The sequence below is a fragment of the Heterocephalus glaber genome, unplaced genomic scaffold, assembly GCF_053883595.1.
Source record: "Heterocephalus glaber isolate CG9 unplaced genomic scaffold, H.glaber_assembly_v1.0 deba00001593, whole genome shotgun sequence".
In the NCBI taxonomy this organism is placed as follows: Eukaryota; Metazoa; Chordata; class Mammalia; order Rodentia; family Bathyergidae; genus Heterocephalus; species Heterocephalus glaber.
This window is the reverse complement of record NW_028258368.1, coordinates 5,283,351-5,308,106: the sequence shown is the minus strand read 5'-3', so window position 1 is coordinate 5,308,106 and position 24,756 is coordinate 5,283,351. Positions and strand designations below refer to the sequence as shown.

At 42.6% G+C, this 24,756-nt stretch overlaps 1 protein-coding gene across 11 annotated transcripts in view; it reads left to right on the top strand.

Annotated features, from left to right (window-relative positions):
• The window catches only part of Plekhg1 (pleckstrin homology and RhoGEF domain containing G1), a 256,733-nt gene that overhangs the window by 216,373 nt on the left and 15,604 nt on the right, over positions 1-24,756 (top strand). For all 11 annotated transcript variants that reach the window (XM_087193459.1, XM_087193458.1, XM_004856881.3 and 8 more), the window contains 10 exons: positions 702-852; positions 2,646-2,777; positions 6,236-6,418; positions 6,493-6,588; positions 6,698-6,784; positions 11,033-11,066; positions 13,050-13,145; positions 14,763-14,801; positions 16,271-16,293; positions 20,858-22,502. In XM_087193459.1, the coding sequence (XP_087049585.1) occupies positions 702-852; positions 2,646-2,777; positions 6,236-6,418; positions 6,493-6,588; positions 6,698-6,784; positions 11,033-11,066; positions 13,050-13,145; positions 14,763-14,801; positions 16,271-16,293; positions 20,858-22,502 (2,486 nt within the window). The remainder of the gene's footprint in view (positions 1-701; positions 853-2,645; positions 2,778-6,235; positions 6,419-6,492; positions 6,589-6,697; positions 6,785-11,032; positions 11,067-13,049; positions 13,146-14,762; positions 14,802-16,270; positions 16,294-20,857; positions 22,503-24,756) is intronic.

Sequence of the window (24,756 nt, the reverse complement as noted above, 5' to 3'; positions counted from 1 at the left end):
ACTCTAGGAGGGATGTTCACTCTGGGAGGAGTTCTCTGAGGAGGCCCCCACACCAAGTGTGCATTTTGCACATTATACATAGGTGGCCATTGGCAGGGGTAACAGATGCCCTGGCAGGAGGCTGGATCTACTGGCAAGAAGAAACTCCTTTTGCTTGATACAAAAATGCCTCCTCCTGGGCATGGTGACATATGCCTGTAATCCTAGCACTTGGGAGGCAGAAGCAGGAGGATCACCTTGAGTTTGAGGCCTGGGCTACACAGTGAGTTAAAGTTCAGCCTGAATTACATAGCAAGACCCAGGCTTGAAAAACAAAACAGATGCCTAGTCCTTATAATGTGACCTGTGGCTATGTATGTGCACCATGAGCACTGCACAAAGGCACCCCGATGGCATGCAACTGGGGCTAGAATCCTACTCAGAGCTCTTCTGCTAAGCCATGTGCCCTGGCCTGGGGCTCTTAGGAGGCAGGAACTTTGCTGGTTAGAAGCCATGAGGCCATGTGCTATAGCACTAGTACAGCACCTTCTTCAAATTTACCCACCCAGAGTAACATCTTTTGCCCCAAAGCATCCTAGCCTGGCTCTAGCTCTGTGGCTTACCCTACCTGTGTCAGGGCATTTACATTGACCCTGGCCTTAAAAACTCAAACACCACGTGAAACATTACGCTGAGACCAAAGGCATGTGTTCCTCGTGCAGGTCAGTGGCTGTGCTAACAGAGTGCATGAGGAACAAGGTGCTGGCCAAGTTCTTCCGGGAACGGCAGGAAACACTAAAACACTCGCTGCCTCTGGGATCCTACCTCCTGAAGCCTGTTCAACGGATCCTCAAGTATCATCTCCTCTTGCACGTGAGCCTCTGCCTGCACCCGGGCACCGTCCAGGGGATGGGGTTTTCCTGTGTGGATTTGAAATGTGGGGGGAAACATCGGGAAAGTCTGTGGCCATGTGGCAACATTTTCCACTCTCATACTTTACAACTGACTAATCTGCTTTGAGGAATTAGAGATATTTATATTCTAGGCCTGCAGCCCCATTGACGAGAGCCAAGTCCAGAGATTAATTTTAGCTCGGACAGTGATAGGGCTTAGGACTGCCTCGAGCTGGCAGTGGCGTTTTCAGGCAGGGAGCTGTCATCCAAATGGAAAACAGATTTTTTTCCCCTGTTTTATTTCTGTGAGCTCCGATTCAGTAGGCAGTTGGGAGGAAAAGCTATTTGTCATAGATTGACTTGTATATGAGAGCAAAGAGAAGGGCTGGAAAGGAGAGTACAGATGAGTAGCGTGATAAATGGTTCCTGAGCCAGGCTCAGCACCACTTCCAGGATCTTCCCCTTTAGAGTATTTTCCATTCCTTCTACACAGCTCAAGGAGGCTTTAGAAACAAAGATAGACAGAACTCTCGAATGCTCAGTTCATTCTTATCCTCTAAGGGATTTGAGAAAAATAGGAAAAAATTTTACTGATGGTAATTTGCATTCAGTAAATAGCATTTGCCGACCTTTGCAACAGGGGAAAGAGAGCAGTGTGGCTAGTCTGTCTGCCCCTAAATCCTACAAGTTGCCCACGTTCCCTGTGGCTCCTAGGTACTCAAGAAAAACAAGCTAGTGTTTGTGGGTTTCTGTTTTGTTTTGTTTTTTTGTTTGTATTGGGGATCAAATCCAGAGCCACTGAGCTACATCCTCAGCCCTTTTTAAAATATTTTCATTTTGAGACAGGGTCTTGCAAGTCACCGAGTTGCCCAGGTGGGGCTCAAACTTCCAGTCCTCCTGCCTGAGCCTCCCTGGGTGTTAGGATTACAGGCTGCGTCACCACGCCCAGTTTGTAGTTTATCATTTTTATACTGCATTAAAAACCTTTTCTTAAACTGATTTTAATCCAGAGCTCCTGTCTCTCAACATGCCTGGTATCTCTTTCTAAATTATTCCAAGTTTCTCACTTGGATAGTCATTTTCAGATTTTCTCAGCAATTCTGAGCAATTTCAAAAACTTTTCAAATCCACCTTTGCCAGAAATGTCTTACCTTTCTCTGCTCTCCTGGGAGGCTCATCTTTGAAGGATTGTATATCCTCTTAAGCCACATCAGAGCTATTTACTTTAGTGTTTAAATTGATCCTAATGACCTTTTCGATTTAGTGGGCTAAGTTTGCTAAATCAGTATCCAAATAATTCTTAAATAAATAATACCTACCCCAGAACAAATCTCTGCTTAACTCTGTTAATATGACACCTAAGAGCTACGTTAAAAGTTTTCTGGTTTAAAAAAAAAAAAAAGTTTTCTGTCTTATAAGAGTGAGAAGTATATTCCTGAGAGCTACTTTATATTAGCCATGAGGAAGCTCTGAGATCAACTGTCATAGCCATTATAATTAGATGTCCTGCAAGACTTACTGTTATGTTTCATCCTCTGTCCTGGAATTCTAATCTACTTTTATTATTCCTAGCCTTGTTTTTTATTTCCATTTTACCATTTTTTGGAAGGTCTTTCTAGTTATCTCAAAATCTTAAGAAATCATGGTAGTATGCAAAGAAATAAACAAAAATAAAATATAAGGAACTAATCATAGAGGTGTCATTTGTTTTACAATTGACTATGGTTTTAAAAAAAAGTGGAAAGTAAGTTGTTCTTTTTTTTTTTTTTTAAGGAAATAGAAAATCACCTTGACAAGGACACAGATGGCTATGATGTCGTGCTCGATGCTATAGACACAATGCAGCGTGTGGCCTGGCACATCAATGACATGAAGCGGAAGCATGAGCATGCAGTGCGGCTGCAGGTGAGCCCAGGGCGGGCGTTGATGTGCCTGACAGGGCTGCATCATTTTCCAAAGCGGATATTCAGGCTGCACAAGTGTTCCCCTTCATTTGTGATCTTCATCATAGTTCTATATCCACTGTATTCTTTTTATATATATATATCGGGGATCGAACTTGGGACCTTGCACTTGCGAGGCAGGCAGTGGAACCACTGAGCTAAATCCCTAGCTCCCACAAGAAAGATCAGGATACCCATAATACTGATCATTGTTTAGAGTGGCTATTTAAGACAGCATTACTTTGTAACTTTTAAGCTAATTGTTTTGTAGCTTAAACCTTTGATGACCCAGCTAAAAACTTGAGTCTCCCAAGGTCTTATCTCATATTAATTACAAATTAGTAATTCTTGTTGAAAATAACTTTCTCTAAACTACTTAAAGACCATTTAAGCCTCTGTTCTCTCTTACTAGTTCATGCACAATGCTAAGATGGTGTGTGTGGCCACAGGATCAGAAACACAAGAGAGGGGAACAAAGACTGACTCAGTTCCTTTCCAGTTTCACTTGAGACATGACTCCCAAACACATCACTTTAGTTTCCTCACCTTTAAAATGAGAGGTCCCATCCAGTAACAATACTGTGAGCCCTAAATCCTCAGAAAATTTTGGTAGATGCTGAACCTATTATCATGTCCTGAGTGCTTCAAAGCTGTTCCATAAATGGCCAATAAATACATGAAGAAATGTTCAACATCGCTGGCCATTAGAGAAATGCAAATAAAAGCAATACTGAGACTATCTTACTGCACAAAAAATGGCTATCATCAAGAAATCAAATAATAAAAGATGCTGGTAGGGCTGCAGGGGAAAAGGAACCTTTCTACATTATTGGTGAAAATGTAAACTAGTACAACTACTATGGAAATCAGTATGGAGATTCCTCAAAAAGCTGAAACTAGAAATTCCATTTGACCGAGTTATTCCCACTTCTAGTTATCTTCCCAAAAAAGAGTTAAAAGATGTCATATATTCAGTGATACCTGCATACCTGTATATATAGAAGCACAATTCATAATAGTTAAATCTTAGAAGTGGCCTATATGCCCATCAGCAGATGAATGGATTAAGAAAATGTGGCATTTTTATCACAGTAGCTTTGTAGTATAGCTTCAAGTTGGGTATTGTGATACCCCCAGCTATTTCCCTGCTGGTTATTTTCCCAAAAGAATTAAAAGAATCACACCACAGAGATATATGTGTACCCATGTTTATTGCAGCACAGTTTGTAATAGCTAAAGCTTGAAAACAGCCCAAGTGCCCATCAACTGGAAACTGGGTACAGAAAATGTGGTTTTTTTATAAAATGGAGTTCTACTCAGCCATAAAGAACGAGAAACTAGAGTCATTTATAGCTAAATTGATGCATATTGAGGCCATACTCTTAAGTGAAATAAATAAGACACACATGTGTAAATACCAAATAGTTTCTATAGTGTGAGAAACTGAGAATAAATAAGGACTAAAAGGATTAATAACTAATAAATGATACTTTGAAATTGGAAAAGGTCCAAAGGTGTAGGGGTGGTGGGAGGGGAAGGGAAAAGGAAAGAATGGAAAGGAAAAATTATGAGAAAAGAAAAAAAATGGAAACGAAGTATGTAAATAGGGAAGGGTTTAGGGGTGAAGGGCACACAGGTAATGGGGAAAAAATAAGAACCAAGAAACATCATGTTCAGGTACAAGCACCCAAAGATAAATGTAAATATACTGTATACCTAAAATGTATCAATAAAAGAATTTAAGAAAAAAATAAAATAATAAAATAAAAAAGCAAAAAAAAAAGAAAATGTGGCATTTACACACAATGGACAAATACTCTGTCATAAAGAAAGTTAAACTTGGGTTATTTGTAGGAAAATGGATGCACCTTGAGATCATAATATTAAGTGAAATAAAGCTTAAACATGGTATGGTTTCTCTTATAGGAGAAACCCAAAATATAAATAAAGAGCAAAATGAAAAATAGAGAAGAGGAAAATAGGGAGATAGTTCTTTCCTAAATGGGAGGAGGTCTAGAGTGGGAGGGAGGGGAGGGAAGGAGTATGAAAAGGGCATTCAAATGTGTTATGCACATGTGCCATCTCCACACAAGGAATGTGAACATTATATACTGCAAATCTGTACTGAAAAAAATGTTTAAAAGTAAAAAGTTCATATGGGCCCAGAAACCAGTTCCAAGCCCCTTCAGCATCCCTAGAGAGACAGAAAAGCCCAGGGTGACCCCGTACTATGCAAACACCCATACCTCACTCAGGAAGAAAGACGCATTATTTGGCTCTTAATTCAGAATGGACAATAGATTTCTCCTCCAGTGTGAAGCCCCTGACTGTCAAAAACCAGAGGAAGACAGTCTCATCTTCCAGGCCAGGTCTGTTTTTTGCACCAGTAATAAAATGTTTACTGCTCAGCCCTCCAATGTTCTACAGGCATCGTGTCAGACATCACTGCATAGCCAGACACAGCTAAATGGCTGGGATTTCAGACCTTGTGACTCTGCGTGGCATTCTGAAGACAACACTAAGTCAGACTATGGCTCAGACTTATCTCCATGTCTATTTTTAACCAATGAAGTTTTTATTATTATTATTATCTTGGGGCTTCCTTTATTATATGGAGCTTGTGAGTATTTTCATTTTTCAAAATAATAAAATCAGCTCCCTTAAAAAATACTGATGTACGACATTGATACACAGTAAATCCTAAAGAAATGCCAGTCATGTTACCAATTTATATTTATCAAATTCCATTAGAAGCACTAAGACATAGTCACAGACAAATGCTCATTTCCTTTCCTTAAATAAATGAACTTAAAATCAGGAAACTCACCTGTAATCCCTGCACTCAGGAGACTGAGACAGGAGGATTACCACAAGTTCCAGGCCAGCCTAGGTTACACAGTGACTTCAAGCCCAGCCTGAACTACATAGGGAGACCTTATCTCAAAAAGCAAACAAAAAACAAAACAAACCCAAAAATAAATCAATAAATCTACCTGGAAACTTCTGAGAAACATGTGGTGTGATTTTGCATGGATTTTAGTTTTGAATTACTTAAATATGGTGCAGACTTCAGTTTCTGGAAGTTTTCAAGTCAACTGCTCTGTCTCAAATCACCAGAGAAGGGATGAGAAAGCAATGGGAAATCAGTGTCTCCCCAAGAAGGTCCCGAGCTAGTGACCCAATTATCCAGCTTTTGAAAGTTGTAACTCCTGCTGCCAGCCACACCATAGCCATTATTAAGGAATGGAAATAAGTAATTGGCAACTCAGCTGCTAACAGTTTGCTTCATGATACCACTCGTATTCACAGATTTCTATCCTAGACTGGAGTCACCACTCCAGAGGCCTAGGAGAGGGTCCACCAGGTCCTGGGTCCTTGCTCCTCGCCTCCTGTTTGACCTGCAGACCTTCTCTTTCTTAGGAGATACAGAGCTTGCTCACTAACTGGAAGGGGCCAGACCTGACCAGCTACGGGGAACTGGTGCTGGAAGGGACCTTCCGCCTCCAGCGGGCCAAGAATGAGCGCACACTCTTCCTCCTGGACAAGCTGCTCCTCATCACGAAGAAGAGGGATGACATGTTCACGTACAAAGCTCACATCCTGGTAGGTGTCGAGGCTGGGGGTCACCTGTTGGGGCTCCCCTGGGCTTGCCTCACTCCTGTGCTCCCCCTGTCCAGTGTGGCAACCTCATGCTCGTGGAGGTGATACCCAAGGAGCCGCTCAGCTTCAGTGTTTTCCACTACAAGAACCCGAAGGTGCAGCACACAGTTCAGGTAAGAGGGACCTGGTGGAGAGGGCGCTGATGCCATGCGCATCTCCCAGCTCTCCAGGGCTGCAGGGTTGCAGCTGTCCAGCGCCCCACTGCCCCAATCTACCCCCTAGGCTAAATCCCAGCAGGACAAGCGCCTCTGGGTTCTGCACCTGAAGAGGCTGATCCTGGAGAACCACTCAGCCAAGATTCCAGCCAAGGTAAGAGAAGGGGAGGGGTGTGGGGTTGGCAGTGACGCTCAGAGGTAGCAGGGTGAGCCTTCGGAACAGCTTTGAGAGGTCAGACACGTGGGGATCGGTTACCCCTGCCATTTATACCAAAGATACTGGTGTGGGGTAGGCTCTGTGGGGTATAAGTGTTGTTAATATCTCTCCTTTGTTGATTGAAAGAGAAAGGAAAAGACTGGAAAGAAGCTTCTAGAATCTAGTAGAAGCTGGCTGTGACAGCACACAGCTGTAATCCCAGCACTCAGGAGGCTGTGGCAAAAGGATCATGACTTTGAGGCCACCGGGGCCTATGTAGAAAGACTAACTCAAAAAAAAAGACGAGAAAATAGAGTATAAGAAATAAGCAGAGGGGCACTAAGAACCTGCCAAACAGGATGCCATGTGGGTGCCGTGGGGACAGAGCCAGGCCTGACCATGAGGGAGTTTATGGCCGAGAAAGCTGCCATGAACCCCGAACTGTTTGCTCAACGTGGTGAACTCTCAGTGCTGTAAGCCAGGCGTCGTGGAAGGACAGAGTTCAGCTGCAGGTGGGAGGGAGGAAAATGTCTTTTACTTGGTTCTTGAAGGATGAAGACTGTTTTTATTAGGGGAGGGGGAGGAAAAGGAAACCGAGGCTGAAAGAAGAGGGTAAACAAAAACAGAAGCGTGATGGGAGGAGCACCCTTTCCACTGGTTCCTGGGGTGCTGGGAAGGTAGGCAGAGGCGGCTGCTGCGGGGGAGGCTTGGGATGCAGCCCCAGGGAGTCTGTGTGGTAAGAGATACAGAGCGAAGGGCCCTCGCCAAGGAGCCTGCGCAACAGAGGGAACAGCTGCAAGACGTGGGCCAGAGACAGAGGGAACAGGCTGTGGCCCAGGCACGTGAGTCAGGAGTGGCACCCAGAGAGGCTGGGAGCAGGGGGTGGAACCGGTTTGATGGGGTTGAGGAGCCTGGGCGGGGCGGGGCCTCTGCAGGTGGAAATTCAGGTTCTGGGAGCCAAGGATCAGGAGAGACCGTAAGGGAAGAAGCCCTGCGGTTTGACAGCATGGCCCACAAGTATGTAAAAAGGAAAGAAAGACCCCGGGGAGCTCCGACAAGGGATCTGCAGGAGGAGGGGCACTGGGAGAGCTGCCAAAGAGAGGGGGCAAGGAGGTGGTGAGGAACCCAGAGGAGAAGGGCCAGTGTCGCAGGGAGGAAGAGCCTTGCAGAAGCGATTCGAATGGGAAGCAGAGGGATTGCAGTGGATTGAAGAGCAAGGGGGACATGAAGATCAAGCTGGTACAAACTTATTTTTTCTTTTCACAAAATTCAAAAAAGAAAAATGGTGGTAGTTTGGGGAGAGACCGGATCAAAGCAATATTTTCTGTCTTGGTAAAAAATAGCATTGTGATCCCTGGTACCAAAAAAAAATAGCGTTGTGGGTAAGTGGGCTGTTGAGAGGAGAAGGAAGCCAAGGCCCCAAGATGGAGGAGAGCTGTGAGTTCAAATGACACCTGGCAGGAGGCGGCAGCAGGGTCAGTGCTCGGAGTATCTTGGAAAGGGTGGGACATCTTCCCAGCAGGGAGAGAAGGCAAAAGAACATGGAAGGGCCAGGGGAAGCATGAAGAACTGGAGTCACTGGTGGCCATGGTGAAGTCATCTGCGGGGCTGAGGCAGGAATGGGGTGGGCTCCTGGGGGAAAGAAAGTGGGAAGGTTCAGAACCATTGCAGAAGGAAATGGGGTCATCACTAGCGGTGACAGATCCTTCATGAAAAGCACCAGAGGCCCAGCTGAGGCCAGCCCCCTCACGCACCTGATGCCATTTCAGAATGTGCTAGCAGCTGTGGATGAGAGACTGTGGCACATGCAGGTTCTTCCAGGGCTGGGAAGGGAAGGTCCCCAGGCCCAAGGAGGGTGGGTGTGACTGATAGCTACAGTGACAGAGCAAGATTTCCAAGTAAGTGGAGAGGGGAAACAGGCAGGACTGGAGTGGAGGAAGAGGTAATTAGAGATAAATTGGCCAAGGGACACAAGTGAGGAGGTGGGGGATTAGCCTCGCGGATGGTGGGGTTCTCAGTGGTGGAGCCAGGGGGAAGGAGGTGGGGCAGAAATGGGGTCATCGTCAGGACGGTAGGACCGGGTGGAAAGACAGGAGGACTGAGACCTGACGAGCGTGTCTTGCCCTCTGTTTTGAGAAGCCTTTGAGGCTGGTGCTCAGGAACTGCCTACAGTGGTTAGGAACTCAGGAAATGAGTGTGCCGAGGTGTGTGCAGAGGGAAGCAATTCCATTCCATCGCAAGGGAGCAACAGCGGAGAGGCCACCTCGTTTCTTCACTGTTTGTCATTGGTGCACTGGCCTGGGGCCTCTGGATCCCCTTCTGGGCAAGGGAAGAGCCACTGGGATATTCCCCACCTATTGTTCACGAGTCTGCTAGGAAAATCAGAATTGCTTAAAGAGGCTCTGAGAGGCGATTACAGACCATGACAAAGCTGCACTAGCTTACATACCTTCGCTTTCTCCCACAGGTGTGTGTGTTACTGGGGGCTTCCCCTTTATGTGTTGAAACAGTTCATGCAGCTCAATCGAATTACACTTTTCACCCAGTGGCTGATGCACTGAGAATCTAAAAACAGATGTTGAAGTTACAGTATATACACTATGCTAAGGACTTTATGTTTTTATTTCATCCTCAGAAAAACATTTTATGAATTCTTGTTCTTCGCATTTTAGAGAAAAACAGAGGACTCAGAGACATAAAGTAAATTGCCCAAGTTTAACCAGGACATAGTGAACCCAGATTCAAACCCAGGTCTGTCTAACCTCAAAGAGCTCCTCAATTATTTTGTTCCCACTAGTGATGAAAACACTTATTTCAATATTCTTTATCCACTGTTATAATAATTTCCTATCTTATTTAAACAAAATTAATTCTGTTGAGCTTTTTATATATCTTTAATAGGATAATTTCTAAAATTATTGAAGTTTTAAAGACATTTATTTCTATGAAATCAAAGAAATGCATAATAGGACATTTTAAACATCAAAAAAATGTATCATAGGGCTAATGATGTCAACACAGCTGTTTTCACTCACCAGTTCTTCCAAGCTACAGTTCAATCCCATAACGATCCTTGGCTGCCATCTAGTGGAATAAATGGGAATAATACTCTTTAGATTAAACGTCAAGATTTAGGGAAAAAAGTACAGGATTATAGATACCAGGGAATTTCTTGAAGCTAGCACATTTCCTTATATATGGTTAAAAAAAAAAAAACAAAACTGAATTCGTATCCAAATTAACGGAGAATAAGGCAAAGGTAAGTACTTTTGCAGTTTATACATTAACATGAGAACCACATGGCACTAGGGAGAAGGAGAGCAACGGTGCAAACTTCCAGCAGCTGGTTGCCAACCCACTTGCAGTGCCGTCTGCGGGTTCCACATCTGCAGATTCAGCCAACCCGAGGTCGGAAATATTAGGAGGAAAGCACTGAGACTGCCTTCACTGAACACATACAGACATTTTTCTTGTCATTATTCCCTACTATTTACATAGTATTTACATTCTGCTAGGTATTCTAAACGGTCTAGAAATGAGTTAAAGTCTACAAGAGGATGTGTGTGAATTATATGCAAATATTATGTCACTTTTATAAAGGGACTTGAGCATCCATGGGTTTTGGTCCTTGGCAGGGAGCAGGGAGGGGTCCATTCCCCCATAAATACAGAGGGAAGACTGTGGTTCTAAGGGCTCCCCAAAGGCACAGAGAAGGTTGGCAGTGTAGGCCCCAGGCTCCATGCCTTGAGTTTTCGATTCAGTAGACAATGGTTGAATAGCAAGAATCTACACTTCTTAATAAGCTTCCCAGTGGATCCTGATCAGCAGTGGGGCTTGGACCAGCCTCTCTCCCCATCTCATTTTTGCAGGGGTTGGGTGGGGTACACTCTTAGTTCTGGCATACCAGTTGGACAACATCCACTACCCCCAAGAAGGCACACATATGTTTGGATCCCCTGAACTATGTACTAATGCCTAAAAGAAACATTGGGTTTTTAAAAGCTTTTAAAAGTCCATTTAGTTGGGGTAAGATCTATGTCAGGATCGATAGTTTAAAAAAGACAACTAGGGCCGAGGATTTAGCTCAGTGGTTCTGCCGCCTGCCTCAAAAGCAGAAGGACCTGAGTTCGATCCCCGGTACCAAAAAAAAAAAGAAAGAAAAGAAAACTAATAATTGAAATTATATCTACACTTTCTCTCTTTCAGGCCAAGCAAGCAATACTTGAAATGGATGCCATTCGTAAGTTTTGTTTCCCTTCCATAATTTGAACTGTAACTGCCTACTTGTACTGTATCTGTCACCTTTTCTATCTTAAAATTTATAAAATGTCAGTTGTAAGAAATTGAAAGCTCGGGGCCGGGGATTTAGCTCAGTGGTTGTGCTGCCTGCCTCGCAAGCACAAGGTCCCAAGTTTGATCCCCGATGCCAAAAAAAAAAAGAAATTGAAAGCTCTCTACTCACTGTTTTATCAAACAGAGCAGAAATTATAATCCCTACAAATACTACATTGGTTTGTTTCTGCATTAATTCTCCTGGTTTATCTGTGCATCACTCGATGGCTGGCCACACGTCTAGGTTTCTGCAGCAGCTAACAATGTCAGATGCACCTCTGGAATCAGCTCTGTCGCCCACCTCCTCCACCACTGAAAAACAAGGCTCCGCAAAGTGCTTCTCTTTCATCCTAGCCCCTAGATATCCCTATAATGCGATACTTACTGGTTTTTTTAATGCAGCATATTCTAAAATTATAACCATCTCTAAATTTATAAAAGCAATCAGAGCATAGATATGTCAGGTCCTTCTTATTAAATAAGACCTTGTTCAATAGCATTTCTAACAACTTTGTTATTTCTCAAATTTGAGAACAGAAAGAGAAAACAATGGTTTTAACCACTCACCACTGGATCTGCTGGAAACTTGTTTAAAACACTTCTAACTAGGCATGGTGTCACGTGCCTGTAATCTCAGCACTCTGGGATTTTAGGCCAGTGTGGGCAACACTTCTAATTGAAACCTTTCAACATACCTTACTTTTAAGGAATCTTTTCTCAAGTATAAACATTGATTTCCTTACCCTCCAGCCTGTCACGTGTTAACCCTCCAGGAGAAAAAAGAAACATCAGGAAGGTAGAAATGAGAGCATAGTCCCACCACTGTAGCTGTGGCTCCAGGTTCCCATCCAGCAAATATGAGAAACTGATGAGCAATCCCTATCAGAGGGCGAGTCTGTGTTCTCTAAATCCCCACATTTTATACCATGGAAACATGGAAATAGCCTTAAGAGTTTTAAAGAGCTGTCTGAGAGGTTTAGTCATCATGTGGGCAGATGCACATTAGGAGGAAGACATAGATCTAGAGAAGTCAGCTGCTGTGGGAACCACAGCTCCGCTCCACAGAATGATCTGCTTATTGCCAGGCTCTGAGCAAGCACTGGAGATGGATAAGATGGTCCAAGTGCCCCAAACTGTTCCATGCACCTGTCATGCCAGGCTGAGTCCAGAGCAGCCAGGCCGGAGACAGTGACCTTCTGGAAATTTAGACCTGGCTCAGCCGTGCAGGCGTGGCCAGGAGCCCTCACTTGGTAATTCACCTGCCACAGAACTGTGTGTGGTCTTCGGGTCTGAACTCAAGTCTCCCTTGAAGCACCTGGGCCATAACTTGAGTGTGTTTATGCCTGTGTCCTTGGAGTGCTTGCCCCGAGCCTTCAGGGTGCAGATGATCACAAGACAGGCCGCATACTTTGGCCTCTAATCAGAATGCCTCAATCCAAAATCTGTGTGCAGCTCAGGTGGAGTAGAAAGATATAACTCAATGAAATTGAACACAGTTTTCTTTCCTGGTAAGAGTCTAAAGCTTTCATCAGATGCTTAAAGGGATAATGTCTTGGAACACATTAAGAGTGACTGCTGAAGGACACCTGCCACAGAGACATAAAGGGAACTGTCTTTCTGGGAAGGCAAAGTTGATGATTGACAGCTTCTTCTGCTAAGGATGGAAACAGAAGGCCGTGGGGTAGGGGAAGGAGGGGAGAGAGACAGAGGCAGGTCAGGGGCTCAAGGACTTTACCCACACACTCCTGGAAGCCCGGGGTATGTGAGAAGTTTTGAGATACAGTCAATACCAATTATGGTGGTGGTGGAACATATCCATGTCTGATGAAAAAGAGCAAATCCATCGATTTCCCAGAAGCCCTCACTCTGCCCTTCGGTGTCACCTTTGCAGACCATCCAGGATTCTGTTACAGCCCCGAGGGAGAGACCAAAGTGCTCTGCAGCTCGAAAGAAGGTTCTGCGCCATATCGGCTGAGAAGGAAGTCTGGTAAATGGCATATTGTGATGACAATGTAATATTATTGGTCACTAGAAGTGAGTGTCCCTCTCAGGAGGACAGAAAGACATTTTCTGTCTGGTTTTAGAGCTTGCTAATCTGAGTACGTCTGAGGCTGCTTTGAAACAAAACTTTCCACACTTTTAAGTTCTTTTTCTACTTAACTCTCTCCCATTTAACTCTGTCTTTCCCATGAATAGAAAGTATATCTATCTACTAATTTTTCTTTCTCCAGTATCTTGCCATTGGCATGCAGTTAGATAAATCCTGTTTGTTACTGCTAATGAATATCATTTCCTATGTATGACACATACAGTGGATTATTAACGCCTAAAATCAGAGTACACATTTGCTAAACCATACCTCACGAAGTGTTGTCCTACCCTTGGATCTTGATTCCATTTGAGTCAGTACTTATTGAGCATCTACTTCATGCCTTGCTGAGGACAAGAATACAAGAATAAATAATGTATGTGATTCCTGTTTGCAGAGGGCTCACTGTAGGAGACAGAAAGTGGAAATAAATATCAGTTTGTGTGATGGAGCTGTAGCAGAGGTGGGAAGAGTGGAAAGAGAGAGACAAAGACTATATATATATTAAAATATATACATTACATATATATATATGACACCTTTATGGTGTGAAGGACCAGTTATCCAGTGGTCTTCCAGTGGAATTTGGGGCTGAGAGGCGAAGGAGACAGAATGATAATGCCAAGGCCCTGAGACTTGCATCAGCACAACTGAGGACAGGCAGCTCCTACTGCCAGCTATGTACACCAGCTGGACCTGAGGGAGCCGGATTGGACAGGGCCAGATACAGTAGAAGGAGATGAGCTGGAGACATGAGACAGGAGCTTGACCTTGAAGACCTAGCAGGCCAGGCAGAGGCTTTCAACTTGGCAAGCCACAGAGGATGGGAAGCCATGAACTATGAGAACAGTTGCCTTCTAGAGAAAGAACTCTTGACAGTATGGGGAGAATGAGGTGGGCAGGGAGACCTGGGCAGGGGCCGGGGGAGGGGGGTGCAGTTGCCATGCTAGTCTTAAGGAATAGACAAGGGAGGCTTGGACTCAAAGACTGGTTACTGAGGTGAAATACTACTGGGGGCCCCCAAAACTGTGATAGATTAAAACAGGAGAATTTTAGAACACATTGTTCTACTGGGACATTGCCAGTTACTACCTTGGGAGAGAAAGATCAATGATAACCCAGTAGGAAATACAGATTAAGGAGCAGGTTTGGGGAGAACACAGTGCACTGAAATTGGATGTGTAGAGTTTGTTGAGTCAGAAGCTTGGGACAGGCATCTGGCATAGTTTATAAAATCGAAAGTTACCAGCTTATAGGTAAGGAAGTTGATTTACTAGTTGATAGGTTGGAGGAGTAGCAGTTTGCCTTTCTGTTATGTGATTTCCAATTCCTTAACATTTATCCTATCCTTCTGACAGTGAGTTTCTTGTCCCTAAATATTTATGAGCAATGGGAATTTAAGTAAATTTGATAAGAAATTTCTAGAGTTCATTTCATTTAATATAAACTAGTAATTTATAAAGAAAAAAATTTTATTTGGTTCTGCAAATGAGGCTGGTTTTATTTTCCTCCCAGAACCTTCCTCAAGATCACATAAAGTTTTGAAGACGGGTGGTAAGTTCCTAAGTATCTTTTCATTTTTCATTTTTATTCATTCCGAGTCAAACCATACACACACAAAAAAGAATGTCACATGAATTACAGTTTCACAGGTTCAGTGATTGGATTACAAAAAGATGAACTCCTATAAGCAAAATTGTCTCATTTTTCAATGTGACAAATGGCATAAATTATGTGCAATATATCTGACAGGCACAAAAGATTAATACCCCTATTATGTAAAGAAATTTCATATAACAAAAAGAGATAAAAGACTCATTTAATGTATATCCATATATATATATATACACACATGTATACAAACACATAGAGATACAGATACACATATATACACACAAGTATACTTGGGCAGCCTTAGAAAAGAAACAAAGTACCAATAAAATTTTTAAGTGGTCACTCATGTTTATACTTTTTTAAAGCATCTATTTATGTAACATAAATGGATGGGGAAAGCTATGAGCTTGGCACTACAGAACTGCTATAGAAGGGTAAGTTTGTGAACCTGTCAGGAATAAAATTCAGTGATGCCCATTTAAATTCGCAATGGCATTGCCCTTGACCCAACAGTATAGAAGTACTCACCCCATGCAAGTGTAGACAGATCTGTGTATGTGTAATCTTTGCAGGATTTGTAATAGAGCACTACATAAAATGTCCATCTAGTGACAAATAGTTAAATAAATTGTGGTATATCCGTACATATAAAGAAATAATTCTACAGCTTTGGAAAGAATGAAGTAGATTTCTATCTACTAATAAGAGTATCCATAAATATTTAGCCAAAATGCAGTGTTGCATTTTTGCAGCCTCCTATTGGAGGCTGATTTAAATAACAACTGCTGTGCATCAGCGGGATGGGTGTAATGCATCAGGATCCAGAAAGACGGACATCAGACTGTTAACAGTAGTTACCCCTAGGGAAGGAGATACATGGGAGGAGAAGTGCTTTATTCCGTAACTATACAGCTTTTAAAGACAAGACACACATAATCAAGATATCTGTAATAGTCCTCACTATTTCACTTGCGTATTCCTTAGCCCACAGTGAAGGAGTTCCTGTTGATACGGCTGTATCATTCAGTCAAAACCAATAAAATGTCTAAAAATCCACAGAAGCATTCTCCTGTCCTCGTGTAATTTTTATGGCTTATGGCATGAGCATTTTTCTTTCGGGTAGTACATATTTTTGTTTGGAAGATTTGGAAACTTTGTAACATAGAGTAGATCATTGTTTTCAGGGACACTTGAGATTCAGATAATGTACTGTAGCTTACTATCGCCAAAGATACATGACTGGGATAATGGAGAGGAATTTTTGAAGATTAGGTCCAAAGGCCCCAGAATTCTGTTGGTTTTCAATTATTAGAAATAAGTTTATAAGTCCTATAAAACATTAGTGCTTATTTATGCACAAAGTACATTTTAATTCTCAAACTTGAGACCAAATATCTTTTGTTTTGCAGAAACAGCACAAGACATCCAAAAGGTAAGCATGATCATGTTGCTTTTAACACATTGATTGTGGGCCTCCTTTGTCTTAGTGCTCTTCCTTTACAGTACATCTTATTCCAGCCTGCATTTTCACTGCAGACTGACTACATTTTGGCAATTTTATATTTTACATTTTATATTTGTTTCACATTTTTTAAGTTTTACATTTGATTTAAGGGAAGACTCAACCTTATGCACTTCCTACCTCCTCTTCTTTGTTTCATAGAGCTAAAGCAACCATGTATTTGTCCCTCTGCTCTGTGCCTCACCTTAGGAAGCACAGCTCTGGGGAATCCAGCTTACCTTGTTCACAGAAGCCCCAGCCCTTGACTCCTAAGTATAGCTCCCTTCTCAAAGCATTATCCTTCAGTCACAGGATGAGGTGCCCCCTCTAAGAATATGGGCCTAAGCCAAGCATGATGACACAGACCTGGAGACCAGCTACTCAGGAGGCTGAGGCAGGAGGATCATTTGGGTCCAGGAGTTCAAGACCAGCCTGGGCAACATAGCGAGACCTCATCTTCAAAAAAAAAAAAAAATTTACAATGAAGAATATGATCCTGCTGCTTGTATAAGAGGTGTGATGATATGTGGTATAGTGAAACTTGCCATACAAATTACAGATGTTTTTACTCTGATAAAAGGCTAGGATAGGGAGGGATAAGAAGGCTGTCTTACTTATGGATGTAGCTCAGTGGTAGAGCACTTGCCTACCATGCCTAAGGTCCTGGGTTCAACCCCCAGCACTGCCAAAAAAAAAAAAAAGTTATCCTTTTGTGAGATATAAATCCAAATTCATTACCTGCAAAGAGTAGATACTGTGTCCTGACCCGAGTGATTCTTCCAATGTGGCTGCTGATCAATTGGCTTAATTAAGCATCCTTAGAAAACTAACTGTGGCTTCTTGTTTAATGTTCTGTGTCTATAAGGTTGTAGCTCTGAATATCTTTCTCCATAATTCCATATACCAGGGCCAGACTGGCCCTGTTGATAAAGGCTTATCTTTCCAATAAACCAATAGAACATGTAAACGTCAGCACAGTCTTAAAGTTAAAGTTAAAAGTTAAAGTGATTTTTTATGGCTCAGGGCATGTACATTTTTTCAGGTAGTATATATTTTTCTTTGGAAGAATTTGAAAGATATAAACATTAATTCATTGACCCAAAATACAGCATAAGACTTTGATTTTGTAGTTTTTGTTTTCATAAATGGGGTCATTCCAGAAGGTACCTGTTATTGCTTGTATCTGGATGTCCCCCCACAGCCTCATGTTCTCACAGGTAGTACCTTTTGGAGCTGGCTAGATCTAGGGTGTGTAATATTGGGATTAAAGGTGTGTGGTACTAAATTAGTCCACTGATTGGAATAAGTATAGTTTTGGGTGTGGATAACAGAAGCCCCACCCTGGATGCAGGTGTCACCAATCAAGGGAGAGAGGGAAGGCAGACTGCTGCTTGCTGCTTGGTGCCTTCTGCCTGCCATTTACTGTTTCTCTTCTGCAATGCCCTTCTGCCATGCCACTCTGTCTTGGACCCAGCCAAATGTGGACTGAGACCTCTACAAACTGTGAGCTAAAATAAACCTTTCTTCTAACTTGTGGGTGTCAGATATTTTGTCTGAGCAACGAGACAATTAGCTAAGACTGTGCCTTCCCTCTAAGGTATCCAAAGTAGGATAGTGGAGCCAAGTCCCTTTCACCACTAAGGGAATTTTAGAGCTCCAACATTAAGAGCTTCTTGAAACTTTCTCCAAGAGTGTTCAAGCCAGGCTCATATGGGAACCAATTAAGCCTTCCTAAATCAGAAGACAAGAAAGAAAACACCAGTGAGCTCTTTTTAGTGGCAAAATTCTGTCACCTAACAGTAATGTCCTGAATGTATAGTAAAAGCAGGGACAGGAGATTTACTCATAATGAAACAGCTTATAATAAGAAATAGTCCTTAATAATAACTTAATATTTCTCCCAAAATATTTTCTGAAAGTGTGTGTGTGTGTGTGTGTGTGTGTGTGTGTGTGTGTGTGTTGGGTAAAACTCATATATCAGCCCAGACTAAGACATGGACGCAAATCCATTTCTGCTGTTTATAAACTGTATGACTATAGGTGTTGCTTAACCTTACCAGGATTTAACTTCCTAGTTTATGCAATTGTTATAAAGATTAAATATGATAATATAATTTTAAAGTGTGTAATTCATAATTGTTTGGCACAAAGCAAGTGTTCCATAAATGATAACTATTATCAAATTATTAAATAGTGTTAATTCTGAGAAAAGCAGAAAAAAATGTTCACCTTGGTTCTTGTAAAATTGTGATGTCTAAATTACTACATCTTTCTGTGTTGTGACCAATATATTCATTACGTCTTAGTTTCATCAGTTCTCCTAATGGTTTATTAAATGTAAATACCCAGCTTCCAAAATACTACCATGGTCATTTCAAAAATATTTAACTAAAAATAGACTCCAATATTAACAGTTCAGTTTTCCAGAACATCTGGGAATATTCTACAATGAAAGATCTTAAGAACAATTACTTTTGGTATTGTGACAAACACAAAATTATTTTGGTACACTTTCCAGGTGTTTTGTCATAATTTAACTGATGAATATTAACTCATTTTACTTTGTTGAAAAAGCAGTTACAGGGTGTTAGCCTTCATTGGTGTGATCAACTACCTGAGAAAAACAACTTAGAGGAGGAAAGGTTTATTCTTGACTCATGGTTTCAGATTAGGATCAACTGGCTTCTTGCTTTTAGCCATGTGGTGAGGCAGAAACATCATGACAGAAGGATATGGTAAAGGAAAGCTGCTCACCTCCTGGCAGCCAGAAAACAGCAGGAGAAGGAGCTAGGAACCAGAGGTTGTCCCCAAGGCCACAGCCTCATGACCCACTTCATCCAGCTAGGCCCTACCTCCTCATAGCACATTGGCCTACTGATGAGGGCAGTGCCTTCATAACCTCTTAATCCAACCAAGTTGACAACCAAGATTAACTGGCATAGCATGTACCAATATTTTTATAAACATACTAGTAGCGTTTCAGTAAGGCAAAAAGAAGAGCTACTAAAAGATGGAGGGAACTGATATATCAAGGCAGTACATTTTCTTACCAGTATTGTATGTGACATGTGAGGGAAAAAATATATAAAATGATTAATTCTTTTAAGTTTTAATAGAAAAATAGCATTTAGGGTGAAACTTTGTTTTTATCCTCTCCCTTTTTCCTTTTCTGGTAGATAACTGACAAGTGATGAAAAATTCTTGATAATTTGACATTTCCAATAGGCTACCATGATGTTTTCATCAGAAAATATGTCCCTGGTACACATTAATTTGAACAAGTCTTAACCCTTTCAATTCTTTGAAGTTAATCTATCTACAAAATAGTATCACAGTAATCCACTCCACCAAGAAAGGTTCCATGTTATAAATAAATAACACTCCATTGTTTCCTTTGCTTAGAAATCATTAACATCACTCATATTTTACTTCCTAACAGGCAATCAAATGTCACTTAACCTAACATTCTAACATTACCTTTTCGAAGGGAAACAAAAAATAACAGTGCTCAACACTGGATTAAATTATAACCCTGCAACAAGGGCTCTGCCTAGAATCTATAAAGTGAGGTAATGCTGGTCAGGCTGATGGTGGGTCAGCTGATTTGAGGAAACACTTGGGATTTGTGGTGGAGTTGCCCAGCTCCTGATATACAGGAAACCATGATAAGACTCCTGCGAGTCAAACTCTCCTTAAAAAGACTCAGATAGATAGAAAAAAAATAAAAAATAATTTTTAAAAAAAGACTCAGATAGAAACCAGACACCACGGCCCTTGACACTACGTGTATTCATTTATACAATCAATATCTGCCAAGTGCACACCAGACTTCTTTGAAGTATCTAAGAGTTGCCTATATTTAGTTGGCATCCTGCTTGGGGCCAAGAGTTTTGGAGTCAGACTTGCATTTGAGTCCTACCCTTACTACCAAATAAGTAGAGCAAGTTACTGAATCTTTAAGAACCTATATTTCCTTACTATACAGAAGTATAGTATACACCAAAAAATGTACATCAGGAAAAGAAAAATGTATATGAATATTTTAATACTAAATTTATCGAGACATCATGAGATTAATACAAGTTACGTTTGGCCTCTACAACTACAAGAGATGCTCAAAGTGGTGGCAATTAGCTTCCACACATTTATTATCCATATAGGAAACTGCTGAAGTGTGTATACATTTTTTTTTGGCAGACTGTATTAATCTAATATCTAATTTGCAGAGTGATTTTGAATATTGACTTTCGAGGTTATCTGCCAATTGCCAATAGCCACGTTTCTAAACAAATATTAATTCTTGTCTTTTCTGCTCCTTTTCCAAAAATGTGAAATGCTTTTCAACTCAATTTAAATCAATACTGTCTTCTGCTGATTTTCTTTAAGAATACAGCAGTATAGTGGCAGAGGCCACATGCAGGCCCAGGAGAAATTCCCCAGTTGTATGGCTGCTCAATGGTTATATAATTCATTGGCTTGTTTCTGTCTTTCTCAGGTTTCTAGAGAGGAAGGTTCTGCCCAGCTGACTTCCACAGGGCCTTCTCCTGCCCAGAGGAACAGTCAGCTCAGCAGTGCTGCCATCCTCAACGCGCTTCACGGGGGTGGCGCCATCAGAAACATCTGGACAGATCACCAGATTAGGCAGGCCTTGTTCCCCAACCGCCGGACCCCAAAGGAGACCGATGATGATGAAGATGACTACCAGATGTTTGTGCCATCCTTTTCCTCCTCAGATTTGAATTCAGTCAGGCTGTGTGAAGAGAGCAGCACTTCGAGTCGCCCTTGCAGCTGGCATATGGGACAGATTGAGTCCACAGAGACCTCAGGCACTGGCCACAGGATTGTCCGACGGGCCAGCAGTGCTGGTGAGAGCAACACATGCCCTCCTGAAATAAGAATTAGGGACAGCAACGGCTCTCAGTACAGCCCCCGGAGGGAACTGCAGAATGGTCTTCACACTGAGGGGCAGGATGGGGTGACTCCTTTTGGGTCAGCTATAGAGTTGACAATTGATGATATAGACCATGTCTATGATAACATAAGTTATGAGGACTTAAAGCTAATGGTCGCTAAACGAGAAGAAGCTCAATCTACTCCCCTCAAATCAGTCAGGGATTCGGCTCGCCCCAAGAGCACCCCAGAGCTTGCCTTTTCAAAGAGTCAAGCTGGCCACAGCACAAGCTCTCTACACCAAAGGAGAGATGGAGTGCTCAGCAGCCAGGAGGCATCTAACCCAAGCGCGCAGGAGCTCCAGGTGGAGGAGGAGAACGTCTATGACACCATACAGCTCCCAGACCCATCACTGGATTTCAAGTGCAGCAGCCTAAAGCAGCCCAAAAGGAGCACCTTCCTGGGTCTGGAAGCCGACTTTGCATGCTGTGACAGCCTGAAGCCGTTTGTGTCCCAGGATAGCCTCCAGCTGAGCGAGGATGACGGGCCTTACCATCAGGGGCCTCCGGACAGTGACTATTTGAACTTGCTGTATAACTCTTCCAGCTGTAACCTGTCCGTAGCCAATAAGACTCTGTCTGATAAACTGTCTGAGGAGGTTGATGAAATCTGGAATGACCTAGAAAATTACATCAAGAAAAACGAGGACAAAGCTAGAGACCGTCTCCTGGCAGCATTTCCTGTGAGCAAAGATGACGTGCCCGGCAGGCTGCATGCTGAGAGTGCCCCTGAGCTGAGCCGGGACTCGGGGCACACCACATCCACACTCTCCCTTCCCGAGAGCCAGGCATTCCTCACACCGGTGAAGACCAGGGTTGTCAGGCCTGGCCAGACCACCTGCCCAGCGGAGGAAGACCTGATTTCCACAGAAGGCTCCTTTCTGAGCTTCAGCCGGCTCTCCGCAGCCAGCGAGATGCCTCCTGTCGACAGTCCCTATGATCTGGTCAGCAGCAGTCTGCCCCCCACAGACCCAGAGAACACTGACCCTGGTATGGATGGCACCGATAAGACCAAAAGCCGTGTCTTCATGATGGCGAGGCAGTACAGTCAGAAGATCAAGAAGGCAAATCAACTTTTGAAAGTGAGGAGTCCAGAGTTGGAGCAGCAGCCAGCCAGTCAGCATCATAAGTCCACGCCCAAGGACCTGGCCGCCATCCTAGAAGAGAAGAGGCAAGGAGGCCCGGCCATTGGTATGTTTACACCGCTTTTCTTCCTTCTTGACTGTAAGGTGGGAGAGCAGGCGTCCGATTAGTGTCCATAAAGTGGATACAGCTGTGAGAACAGTCATTCGAGTGTTCCTACCTCAAAGACCACAGACAAAGCCATGGGTGGCTTTTTCCACTTCACCAAGTTGTACAGCTGTAGCATGATGCAACTGCAGAGGATTATGGTGTATGTATAACATTGTCACTTTGGAAGTGATATTTTTTTTAGTTTTCTCTAATGGAACCTAAAATATGAAGAAAAAAAAAAGCCATCAGTTTTAACTTGTGATACCTTGAGCTTTTCTCTGTGTATCAGTAATGTGTTAGGAAGAAGAACGGTTCACGAAAGCTTTCCAGGCTTGGAAACAGACAGAATGGGATTGGTCTTTGCTTCCAACGCCCCACTAAAGTGCCTACTCCTACAAACAAAGGCAAAAAAAAAAAGTTGTTTTCACATTTTTCTTAGCTGTTTCACACTTTTCTTAGCTGTCTGTGCAATTCAGTGGTTTTCTCACGTATTTTGGCTGCTACTTGATTTTTAGAATAGCATCACATTTGGTATCCCTATTTATGCTTCTGTGAATCTTAATTCTTGAGTTAGACTTCCTCTGTGGAGCATAATAACTAAGTCAGGATTATCAGCATGACAGTGGTGAGATCAGGGGTCCAGGAATGAGAAGTTCCTCGTTTGACTTTCCTGAAGGACAGAACTCTGATCTCAGGGCAAGGGTTCAGGTGTAAACAGAGCAGGTGATTGTCCTGAATGAACTGAGGAGCTTTTCACCTCCAGACCTAGAGAGATTTCTAAAGTAAGGCCCAGGAATCTGCATTTTAAACAGCATGGCCTTGCCCTCACACTTTAAGAAATCCTGCCCTAGATTTTCTGACAGAGGACCACCTCAGTATGAAGAGAAGAGTCAGTTCTCCAATTAAAAGTAAAAAGCCTGGGCCAGGGATTTAGGTCAGTGGTGCCACCGTCTGCCTCGAAAGCGCAAGGTCCTGAGTTTGATCCCTGGTACCAAAAAAAGGTAAAAGGCCAATGGCTTGTATCAACAGGTTTGGCTGATCGGCTTCATAGTTACAGAGCACACTGGGACGTGTTGATGCTACTAATTTGGATATGTTGGTGCCACTCACCTATTTTTGGAATTAACTTATTTATCTATGTGGAAACCAGAGAGTAAGAAGTTGCTATCAAAATCCTAAGTGAATAACGGTGATGGGAATATGTAGAGATTTTTGTTTTAAGTCTGAGAGTATTTAAGAATTATCTAAACTAGCCAGGAATTTAGCTCAGTGGTGCCACCGCCTGCCTCAAAAGCACAAGGTCCCAAGTTCAATCCCTGGTACAAAAAAAAAAAAAGGATTATCTAAACTAAAGCTTTCATCTTTAGTAAAATCTCCTATCAGGAATGAAGGCTTAGAATTGATGCCTGAAGGGGTTTCTAGACTCTGAGGTCTTTTTCTTTTTAACAAAATAAAAGTTAACAGTGGCTTTCATATAAATATGACAGACTGTATCACGTATATTTTTCTCCTTATAATAATGCTAAAAGTAATTTCTGTCCCTTTTCCAATGCCAGCTGGTTTGTTGTTATATATACTCAGAGAAAGTGACTAAACTCCAGCTGCTGGAGGACTATTTTGGGAAGGCATAGATGGCCGGAGGGGGCTTTTCAGAATCAGAGACAATAAAATACTAAGATTTCTGAGGATGACAGACTAGGTCAGCACACTGTCTTCTGAACAGTGGTAATTGTTTGGGCACATTGTTTGGAATATATGACATCCATTAAGATGCAAAACACTCTTGATTGAAGCAAGGCCTTCCATACTAAATGATTGAGATTTACAACTACCTTGAATAGTCTTTTTACCTACCTTTTAAGTGTTAATTAATTTCATATTAGAGTTCTTTGGCTTCTTTTAATTTTTGGTTCTCCTGTTTGTTTTACCTCCTGGTATCTTCTTGGGATCTCTTGGGATCCCATGGAATCTCTTCTCAGTTTTGCACCTAGGTCCTTTCTTGACACTGTGGGCTACTTCCTATGACCTCCCCAACAAAGAGGAGCTGATCCCTCCCAAAGCACCTTCCAACAGTGCTCTGTCCTGGCCATCTAGCAGGAGCACATCCCTAGGGCCTGCCACTCTCGGACCTGGCAAATTAGATCCATGTCTCCTCCATCTGGGCGAGCGAGACCACTTCCTGTGCCCACCAGGCTTTCCGTCAGTTGACATG